We start from the raw sequence: 11,246 nt of genomic DNA on the forward strand, positions 1-11,246 counted from the left end.
AAAAAAAGAAGAAGAGGGAGAGAGAAAAAATTTTTTTCACCAAAATCACAGTGATGAACAAACGATGAGGCGCGTGTTTGGAATTCCGTTTGGGAGAGTAAAAGTGCTTGCAAAATCGCACAACGTGCGTTGATGGGTCATCTGGAGATAATTCGTTGTTTGGATCAATGGTGGCTGAAGAGCTCATTTGCTTCCTAACGTGGCCAAACGCTAGAGCTATTTTTTCTTACTTCAATATTAGGGGTGTTTGGAAACTTCCAGAAGTATTTTTAAAAAATATTTTTTTACAAATCGAGATAAACTCCTTTATATATTTACTTCGTATACTATAAAATTATTTTTAAAATCATAGATTAGTTTTTATCTAAACACCTCTTTAGTTGCATTGAGTGGTTGACTTTTGGCATACCCTCTTCCTTTTCGCTACCAAGTCCTCTCTCCTCTCTCTCTCCCCCCTCCTCTTGTTGCATTGCGTGTGTATGTTGAATGGTTTTTTTTAAAATTTATTTTGTGTATTATAATTTATAAATGATCTTTTAGTAAATGAGATTTTTATTAGTTTTTTTGCTACCTTTGATTTTTAATTTTTTTTAATTATTTGTAATTTCTATATATTTATTTATTAAATATATCTAGTTAAATATGTTTAAGTATTTATAGAATTTTCTCAATAATATATTAACTCCTTTTATTTTTATAATTATAATATTTTAAAATTTATCAAATTATATATATTAAAGCTCATTTTTTTAAAATTATTTTACATCCAAACTTATTTTTTTATTTCTCATCCAAATAATTTCAATTTGTCAAACTGACTTTCTGTAAATATTAAGTCAAACATAAATCATATTACACTAACTGACTTTTAATTTAACTGACTTTTGCAAAAGCCAGATTGCAAAAAAGTTACTTCTGTCACTGCTAATCCAAACACACCCTAAAAGATTGGCACACTAGTGTCACATACGGTGAATTCCTTCAGTCTTCTTGTAACACTGCTACCACTATCGCATATGGACGTTTCATGCTTTACAAAATCCAGAGCATCGTCAACTGCTTTGATAAGTTAATACTATCTCAACTTCTTAATATAAGAGTTAGTTTGATGTTCAATTTGATTTTAAATATAAGATTCTAATTCATTTTGTCTCTCATATTTATCTATTTTTTTCAAAATAATCCTTGTAGTAGTTGCTCATATTAAAGATTTTATCAAATGGTAGTTTTAACTAATACATATTATTAGTAAGAGTATTATAAGAAAGACAATACATAAATATTATGAATAATTAACTTAACAAATTTTTTTAATTTATTTAAAATAGTTAATCAGCTCTTACATTACCACGGATAAGAGGGAGTATTATTGTTGCTCCTCAACATTGGTATTATGGTGCAGTTGGTTATCACGTCAATCTAACACACTGAAGGTTAAGGCGGGACAATACTGGGGAAAGAAGAAAAAATCACACATAGGTCGCAAACAATATAATATACTAATCTAAGGTCCCTTAAAATCTCAAAATGAATAGAAGGTTTCACGGGATCTGAGAGTAATATATTCTAAATAAGAAATTACATCATTGTTCCTGTCCCGATTAACAAGCTTATGGGTGTGAATTAACAAGTCAATGGGAAGCTATTGAAAAGTTATGAAGTATTAGTTGACAATTAAATTATCAGGATAATATAACCTCCACATAATATCAAATTATTACAAAAGAGTTATAAGAGAGTGTTATATAGCAATCTCTAAGCTGAAATCATGTGTCACTAAAATATGTACATTAGTATTAGATAAAATGATAGGTTTATATCATAATGTTGTTGAGGACACCCATTAACAAGTTGATGAGTACGGATTTACAAGTCAATGGGAAGTTATTGACAAGTTAGGGAGTGTCGGTTGACAACTAAACTTATGGGATAATATAACCTCCACATAAGATGGAATTAGGAAAAATTCTTATACTCTTTTGTTATAATTTAATCTTATATGGAGGTTATATTATCCCATAAGTTTAGTTGTCAACTGATACCTTTTGACTTATTAATAGCTTCTTATTGACTTGTTAATTTGTACCCATAAGCTTGTTAATGACTAACCTCAACAAAGTTATGATATAAATCCAGGGAACAAAAAGTCGGATCGAACCGACTAGTTCAAATGAAAAACCGGCTAGTGGTTTAGTTTGTTTTGGATGTTAAATCGGGGAGGGGGAATTGAACCGGTAGTAAACCGGTCAAACTGGAGTGAATCGGTGAAAAGTAGTAAAAACTGGTGTGAACTGGTTTGGATGATTATATTGTTTTTGGTCCTATCTTTTCTCATTCAACTCATAATATCTCAACCCCTATAAATTTAAATGAATTTTAATGATGATTTTGGTATCAATGATTATTAATTTTAGTTAATGATGAACCATAAATATTAAAATTCTCAATGTTATACTTCATTATTGTTACAATCAAACTATTGTTATATTTTCTTATATTTTGTTATTAGTAATTATTAATGTTGTTATATTTTTTTATTTTTAATTAAATTATATTCTTTTAATATGACCGGTTGGATCCCGAGTTAACCCTGGTCCGACCAACTAACCCTTGAGCCACTATCTTAACCAGTTTAGTGTTCGGTCCTTTTTTTGGTTTCTTGTATAAATCCATCATTTTATCTAATATTAATGTACATGTTTTGGTCACACATGATTTTAGCTTAAAGATTGTTATATAATACTCTTTTATTATATTTTGATCTTATTTGGAGGGTGTATTATCCAATGAATTTAGGGCCTGTTTGGGTAACATCCCAAACCATGGTTTGGGTAAAAAGGTTGCCAAACAGGGAGTAAAATTAACAAGTCATGGTTTTGGGTCAAAACCATGGTTTCAAAAAAAGTGAATCCATTCTGCTTCTAGTTCAAATTGAAGAGTATGATTGTACTTGTCAGAAACTCAGAGTAGATCTTAATCATAATATAACTTTAACACCCCTCAATTATTTTTTTATAAACATATTTAATCTTATATTTTATAAATATATATACACATATTAATTATTTATTAATTACATTATCTTATATGTTATTAATTATGTTGGTAAAAAATATATTATTAACACTTTTATTCCTTCAAATTAAAACATATTATAAAATCTATCTTTTATGTAATTATCATATTAATTTATGCTTTTTTTAGTAATTAGTACATATAAAAAGTGTTTCTAATAACAACTATCCAAACATTCTCACTTTATCAGAATCACTTTTTTACAAAATCTATTCTCCCAAGAATCTATTATCCAGAAACTATTTTCCAAATCATGGTTTGGTTTTATCCAAACACCCTTAGTTGTCAATTGACACCCTTTGATTTGTCAACAACTTTCCATTGACTTGTCAGGGTGTGTTTGGAATGGTATTGGACAAAACTGACTTTTAGTCCAACTGACTTTTGTAGCTAAAGTTAGAGTAAAAGTCAGTTAGTATAATGTGATTTATGTTTGGAGAGGTGCTTATAAAAAAGTCAGTTAAAAAAGTTAAAAGTTGTTTGGATGATTAATAGAAAAGTTAGGTTAGTTGTAAAATGATTGAAAAGGATATGGACTTTATTGAATAGTAATATTTGAAATTTTATGTTTTTAATATGATAATAGTTTTAAAAAATACATAAAATTATTATGATAAAATATAAATAGTTCATTTGTGAAATTATAAAATAAAAATATTTGTTACGGAGAAAAATTTGAAAACACATTGTAGATAATTAATTAAATATACATAATGGACAAATATGAATATAAATTAAAATTCATTTGGTCTCTAATTAAAGTAAATGAAATCACATAACTAATTAGATCGTAAGCTTTGCACAATTTTTTCATAAGTCAGTTAAAAAAGTTGATCCAGATTGTGTTGGAAAAGTCAGTTAGAAAAGTTACTTTTTCCCATAAGTCAATTAGAAAAGAAGCCCCATCCAAACAATCTTCTTAGTCACAATAAGCCAGAAAAGTCAGTTGCACACTTTCCCATATGCTATTTTCATCTTCAACGGAGATCCAAATATAGCCTTAATCTACGTCTATGAGCTTATCAATCAGAACAGGGACAATAATATAATTTCTTATTTAGAATATATTACTTTCAGGTCCCATGAGACCTCCAATTCATTTTGAGATTTTAAGGATCTTAGGTTAATAAATTATATTGCTTGGCACCTATGTGTAATTTTCCCGGCAAAGAATCAGTGTTCCATGGGTCCTGACCCTTGCCATGTTATTTCTAATGAAAAATGTCTTCTTTTTCTTTTGTGGAATTTGAAAATCCCTTGGATGTTAAAGATTTCCCCTCAATTATGTACGAGTTTAATATCTACAGATGAGAATTTGTGCAAGAAAGTGAAGTACGTCCTTTATAAATATTGTTCATCTAAAGTTGAATTTAATAAGAACATAATTTTTACTGCGTGCAAATGCATCTGGTTCAGTTCTCATTCAGGAATCGATCATAACATTATATTTGAAGTTAGGTTTGGTGAAATTATGTTGAGAAGGCACTTGGATTGAAGGTTGGTTATTATCAAACTTGAAACAGAACATACTTCTTTTTTTTTTTTTTTTTCCCAACGAAATAGAACATAGTTACAAATCATTTTTAAACATTAGCCAGTTAATTAAAAATGTAATTCATGTATACTTGTTTAATATAGAGAATACAATTATAATCGCATTATCCTCTTCTACTAGCATCAGGCTTCGTGCAACCGCATTTACAAACTGCAAAAACTTACCCCCCATCAAACATCTCCAGTCCTGAGCTGCTCTCCATTTTCCTCTTGATATACAGACTACATGCATTAACTACATTAAGCCTCAAGCAACATATTACATGCTCCAGATGCTACGGCACATAATGCTTGATTGGCTGGAACATCGAGCAAGAATATCATATAGCTAGCTATTAACACAAAAATGATTTATCGATTCAAGCTAACATTAATGTTTTGTTTTTTTACTAACGATTAACACAAGCATTTAAACATTAGGAACATTTATCCGAAAGTGTAAATGGCAAAACGATGACAAAATCGGTTGTGATAAGGACATTCTCAAACAGCTTTAGCTGTTTCACGAACCAGAGAAAACTTAGCCAACAGACCACAGAGCTGAAGATAAGAACCAACTCCATCACAAATTCTCATGTGGGCAAACCCAGTTTCCTGCAAATAGAGCAATGACTGTCGGATGATTCTTTTCAAATTTATACACGAAAAAGAAATCAATAGGCCAATTGATGACGTCTACCTTCATGAATTCCAGTTTCAGATACTCAGCCATATCATAATTCTTTATTATACGAAAAAGTGTTGTGATTATATCAGTGGGCGAGTATCCCAAATCGTAAAGTTGTTTGAGGCCCATGCAAGCCTCATCAAAGTTTCCTTCAATCACATTATGCACCATATTCTTCACATGCAATGGATGCGGCTGATCACAAACCTGCAACCAACCACAGCTACCAATTAATTCCAAGGTATAATTACTCTCACAGATCCCATGTCATTGCTGATTCTAACCTTGAATACATTTTCTTGGTTAACAAATCGGAACCCACTGTGTGTTGCCTGCAAGTTATTCAACGCCTGCCTCATGTCACCATCGGCTGTGAAAATAATGGCTTCAATGCCTTCAGGAACATAGGGCACCTGCAACAATAGCCCAGTTCAGTCATGCATTTCCTCCAATAGTAAAAATAAGAGGCCACTAATAACCTCTCATAATACCGTAGATACTTACCAATATAATTGTGACAAATAGGGTATTCCTAGCCAGTTTATCTCAAAATGGACAGAAACATTAATAAAACTTGTCTATGATATTAAACAACAATGTCAGACCAAAGAATTCACGCACAAAATAATGCTTTTTTTTTTTCTGCAGACCAAGTCAGATAAATTCAGCAACAGCAAAAATTCATGGCAATACCATATCATCTAACAGGAACACACAAACCAGTAGGTCATGTAATCCAGAAGAAAGTAGATTAAGATATAAACTGGCATGGATTTAAAACTACACTATATCTCATACTCAAGCTTTTACTTCAAATTGGCAGTACTGATCAGAAAATACATTCTGCTAACCACTTCAAAGGAAGAAACTTATACCAAAAAAATTCTAAAGGGCCCAATAAACATGCTAAAGATCACCAGAAAAAAAAAAGGAATTTTAAAGCGTTTTTACAGAGATCAGATGATTTAAAATTCCACATAAAGCATTAAACTATGATGTTTGTCACCATGAGGGAAATTAATGTGTTCAAATATCAATTAAAACTTCTATAAAATTTCAAAACTTAGGACAATGACAAGAAACAGGTAAGTATAACATATATATGCATATCGCATCTTCTATGAACATGGAATTCAAATCCAAGCAATGCATACATTGCTCGTCAGGAAACAATTATTTCAGCATTTCTAGAAGGCAACTTGATAAAAGGGGAATTATACTTCTTGAATGCCTTCGGGCCTTCACTTTAGTGGCATAGTGTGGCTGGTAAAACTAAGCTAAAAGAAGACCAACATGAGATGTATGGAAGTAATAAAGGATGATAATAATGCAAAATGATTAGAAGATAATATGGCATAACTTAGAAAATTGGTAAAGCAAGATTTGAGTGGAGAATGAGAAAGGGTTTAAATAATTGCCATGTAACTGATAAAGGAAAGACAAGGGAGGGAGGTGAACGCAGAGATTGAAAAGAATAAATAAATGTAAACAAGATGGGCCCTGAAACTTCGGCAACAATACTGAATGTAAATAACCAATATAGAAACATATTTAATTAAGGACATTTTCAAGCACAAGCTGACAGAAAATAAGAGGGGCTAGATCTACACCCCTTAACATAGTTCCACAAAGAAGCTTACAATGATGCAACACAGAAATTGTGTACCTTTTCAGCTTCAACCACTACCATGAGACGACCAAGTATTTCTTGATCAGATAATCGAGAAAAGCGCACAATAGCACATCTACTCTGAATTGGTTCAATAATTTTAGATGACGTATTGCATGCAACAGCAAAACGAGTGGAATTTGAATATATTTCCATAGTCCTTCTCAGAGCTTGCTGAGCTCCTGATGTCATGCTGAATTAAACCCAACAGAGTATACCAATTCCCCCAATAGAAAAAGAAATGACAAAACGTGAGAATGTGAAAGTAAAACAACTCCTAACTTTTGAGTTTACAAGCACAAACATTTTATGGAAGCTCTTCAGTGAAAAACTTAAGCATTAAATTACAATCTCAAGTTACCTGTCAGCTTCATCCAGTATTACTATTTTGTGTCGCCCAGGAGGCAGTGTCACTTTCTTTTGTGCAAACATCTTGATCTTGTTCCTCACAACATCAATTCCTCTACAGTAAAAAAGAGACTAGATTAACGTTTTAGAGCCAAATGAAGCAAAATAACTGCCATTAATTAACAAATGACCAACCTATCATCTGACGCATTTAGCTCAAGAACAGCTTCTTTGAAATTTTGCCCCAGAAGTTCATGTGCAAGCGCTAGAACACTAGTTGTTTTTCCAGTTCCAGGAGGACCCTAAAATATCAGTGTACATAGTTTAATAACGGAGTGGCTCTTCAGGTAAATAGAAGAGGAAGGAAGCAACATAAACATGATACATTTCATTGAAATCAGCAAGACTGGCCGTTGATTCCAGCCATCCAACGCCATCCTCATCCTTTTAGTTATCTAATTTATGAGAAAATAAAGGATAACTTAACTAAGTGAGTTGATTTACTTCATTCCTGAACAAACACTCGCAGCAAGCTAGCTTTTGACACTCAAATCCGCGCAAGTTAGACCCAACCAAAGAATAGGGAGATAAATTATGGTTCGACGAGCAAAACACGCAAAGCGATCCGGTTAGTTCGAAGGAATTTTGCGAGTCAAACCTTTGAAACCCACAGAAAGAATAAATAACAAATCAAATTATAGGAGGCCGCGATTACACTTCAAAGGAACTCACCTAATGCGTAAGTAAAAGAAAAGCTTAAAAAGGGCTCGTACCGCTAATATCAAATTGGGCATATTGCCGTCGCGAGCAATAACCTGGAGCCTGGAGACTGCATCTTCATTGCCGACGATGTCGGCGACCTTGGCGGGTCGATACTTCTCAACCCAAGGGACGTCGTAGGCATTGCCACCACTGTTACTGCACGAAGAAGCAGCCATTGTTGTGCTGAGAGTGCGAGGGAAAATTTCCCACCGCGTAGCCCCTTCTATGATTTGGAGGGAAATTGCTGAGGTCGAGGGAAAAATAAATCGTAAATAAAAGAAGGAAAATTACAAATAAAGACACCCCAATATATGAAATTACAATTGGGGGTTATTTGGAAAATTGTAAATAAAAACCCGATCTCATATTGTAAATATGAAATCTTAGTGAAATATTTTAAATACCCCTTAGTCAAATTGTAATTTGGTCTACTGAAATTGTTATTCGTTAAAATGAACTTGTTATTTCCTATAATTAACTTGTCATTTAGCATACCCTTAACCAAGTTGTAATTTAATCTATTGAAATTGTCACTTGCTAAAGTGAACTTGTCATTTTCTATAGTCAACTTGTCATTTGGCTAAGGAGTATTTCAGACATTTCACCCACATTTCATATTTGCAATTTGGGAACGGGTCGTCTAAAGCTATTTTTTAAATTAAGAGTCCCAAATCACAATTTCACATATTAAGAGGTTTTATTTGCAATTGTCCCATAAAAGAACCAAGGCTAGGGAAGAAAAAAAACCTTGATGGCATTGGGTGTAACTGAGCTTTAAGTCTAGAAGTATCAGAACTAGTTTGAAATGAGTAGGATACTAGACTGTTTTTGGCAGAAGTTTCCTAAAAGGACAAGGGGGATTAAATTGTAAAGTAAGAGTTTTCTAAAATCATGAAACAGGCAAGTTAAAAATCCCAATGAAGTTTAGAGGGCTCGAGTATGGTAATTTGATATGATTAAGGGTCAAAAGTTGTGCCAAGAATCTCAGTGAGATGATTCCTCAGGCTAAACCTGAGTAGAGGCCTAATAGTAAATTCAACAAAATTTCGGGTTGAAAAGGGTAGTGATGGAAACTATGCCCAAAAATTCTAGAAAAATTCCAAAAAAAATTCAAAAAAATGGAAAATGAGATTTTGAGAGCCGTATGGGGTTTAAAATGATGAAAATACCCCTGAAGTAAATTGATGAAATTCCCAGGTTTTGGGCTAATTATGAATATTAGTTGAAATTGAATTATTTAAAATATAAGGAGACTTCAAGTAATTTGGGATAAATAGGAAATAAATACTTGAGGAATTATCATAGGTTTTAAAAATGATTTCGTCCCTAAAAAGCAAAGATGTTGGCTTTAACAGAATTTAAACCTGTTCATACACTATCTAGTGAAAGTCAAAGTAAATCGTCTATGAGTTGACTATTGACTTGAGAAAAATTAGAAAAATTTCCCATGATAAAAAGATAGTATTAGTACCTAGAGACAGATTCTCAGAATCATGGATCGGTATAAAGAATTCGGTCAAGTTACTTCAAAATAAATATTCTTAAATGTTTTAATGAAATAGCAAAGGGAAGAGCATCACTTCCTCTTGATGCATGTTATATAATGCCATATGAAGTTATTTGTAAAGAAAAAAGAGTACCAGAACATGTCCTATTAGGTGGACGAATAGCTAATAGTATAATTATGCACAAATTTTCTTTTTTTTTTCCTTCTTTATTTTAATGCAAATTTGATGAAGGGACATGGATGGAATAATATATTTTGTTAAGAGTTAAGCTTGGAAAAATAGAATTATTTAATAAAAAATTTACTATTTTCACATTTGTGGAATAGGTGGTATATGATGTGTCTCTTGAGGTGGCATTTACATTGAATGTTTAGGACACTTAAATGGGTTTGTGTGACAAAATCATAGGGGAATTAGAGTAAAATGTTGACAAGTGTGCATGGTAACAAGTAAATGGTAAGTTAAAGAATTATCACAAGGTAAATTTGAACCATTCTATAAATACCCCCTCCTATTAGGCCAAAGTTTCGGCCAACATGAAGAGAAAAGGGAGATGAGAGTTTAACCAGGTAAGGAAGAAGGAGGAGGAGGAGAAGGTCAAGCCAAACCTAGGTAAAATTAAGTCCTAAATTGAGGTAAGAGCATGATTTTCCTTCTAGTTCATGATGCTTTGTGAATTGTTAGTTTTAGCGATGGTTTTGATGGATTTTGAAAGATTGAAAGCGTAAGGGGAAGTGCTATTCAATTACGGTTAAGGCTTGGAAAAAGATTGATTGATGCTAGAATTATGTTTAAAGGATAGAAGGAACAAGAATCAAGTGGTTTTGTGGTGGAAATTGGTTGAAATTAACTGCCCCTAACTCTTTATAATTTTTGGTCATAGCTAGGGTATGAGCTAGGATTGGATTTTAATGATTTTGATGCTTCCAATATGTTTAAAATGCAAAATTGTGTAGGATACAAGTGAGGAAAAAGGTTTGTAATCACTTAAATTGAAAATAAAATTTGAACCCCAAACCCTAAGCAATTTGGCCAAGCTGGTTTCAGTAGAAAGGAGATTGATTTTGATAATTTTGAGTTTGAAAATGTATCCTACATGCAAAATTATAGGGAAAATAGCATGTGGAATTAATTTTAGAAAGATTAGAAATCAAGCTCAAAAGTTAGAAGTCATTTCAAAGAGAGTAAAGTATTGATATTGATGGTGATCATGGCTCTAATAAACAAATGACAATAATGTGTTAATATATTTATGGTTATGAGACATCAAGAAAGATGAATGGCAAGGTTGAGCAAGCAACCTAAATAGTTGGAGGCAAAGGGAGTAAGGAGAAAGCTTAAAGACATAAGGTAATGAATTTGCCCTTATTATGCGCTTGAGTGTTGATATTTCTTGATGATGATTTAGAATATGAAAGATTGAATGTTACTCTTTTTTTTGTATGTTCGATGGCCATGTATGAATGAAATATTGAGCATTAAAGCATGTCACTTTCTAAACATGAAAGCGTGAGACCAAGTATGTCATCCACTTAGCATTTGTTTTGCATACATGTAGGTAATGTTTACTAATGAGATTCTTTTGAATCTCACCCTCCCTTAACCAATCCCAATAGATGTTAATAAGCAAGCAAAATGATGTATGAAGTGGAAGCAAGGAAAA

At 32.3% G+C, this 11,246-nt stretch overlaps 1 protein-coding gene across 1 annotated transcript; it reads right to left on the minus strand.

Moving 5' to 3' along the window:
• Positions 1-4,847: 4,847 nt before the first annotated feature.
• On the minus strand, positions 4,848-8,285 carry LOC114718078 (replication factor C subunit 2). The gene is made up of 7 exons (XM_028903320.1): positions 8,087-8,285; positions 7,509-7,615; positions 7,327-7,428; positions 6,963-7,158; positions 5,581-5,709; positions 5,309-5,503; positions 4,848-5,223 (listed from the first exon to the last, which is right to left on the minus strand). Exons 1-7 carry the CDS (start codon positions 8,249-8,251, stop codon positions 5,113-5,115), a joined length of 1,005 nt encoding a protein of 334 aa, XP_028759153.1. The 5' UTR covers positions 8,252-8,285; the 3' UTR covers positions 4,848-5,112.
• Positions 8,286-11,246: the final 2,961 nt, after the last annotated feature.

This window comes from Neltuma alba, unplaced genomic scaffold (assembly GCF_004799145.2).
Source record: "Neltuma alba isolate B1F8T4 unplaced genomic scaffold, ASM479914v2 tig00011802_pilon, whole genome shotgun sequence".
NCBI classification, from domain to species: domain Eukaryota; kingdom Viridiplantae; phylum Streptophyta; class Magnoliopsida; order Fabales; family Fabaceae; genus Neltuma; species Neltuma alba.

What these genes read in the sequence shown, in the direction of transcription:
- LOC114718078 (XM_028903320.1), bottom strand. Translation starts at nt 8,251, where the DNA reads ATGGCTGCTTCTTCGTGCAGTAACAGTGGTGGCAATGCCTACGACGTC. An exon ending in CTAAATGCGTCAGATGATAG is followed by an intron (nt 7,429 to 7,508) that starts GTTGGTCATTTG and finishes TTTTTACTGTAG; the next exon opens with AGGAATTGATGTTGTGAGGA. An exon ending in TAGTGGTTGAAGCTGAAAAG is followed by an intron (nt 5,710 to 6,962) that starts GTACACAATTTC and finishes CTATTGTTGCAG; the next exon opens with GTGCCCTATGTTCCTGAAGG.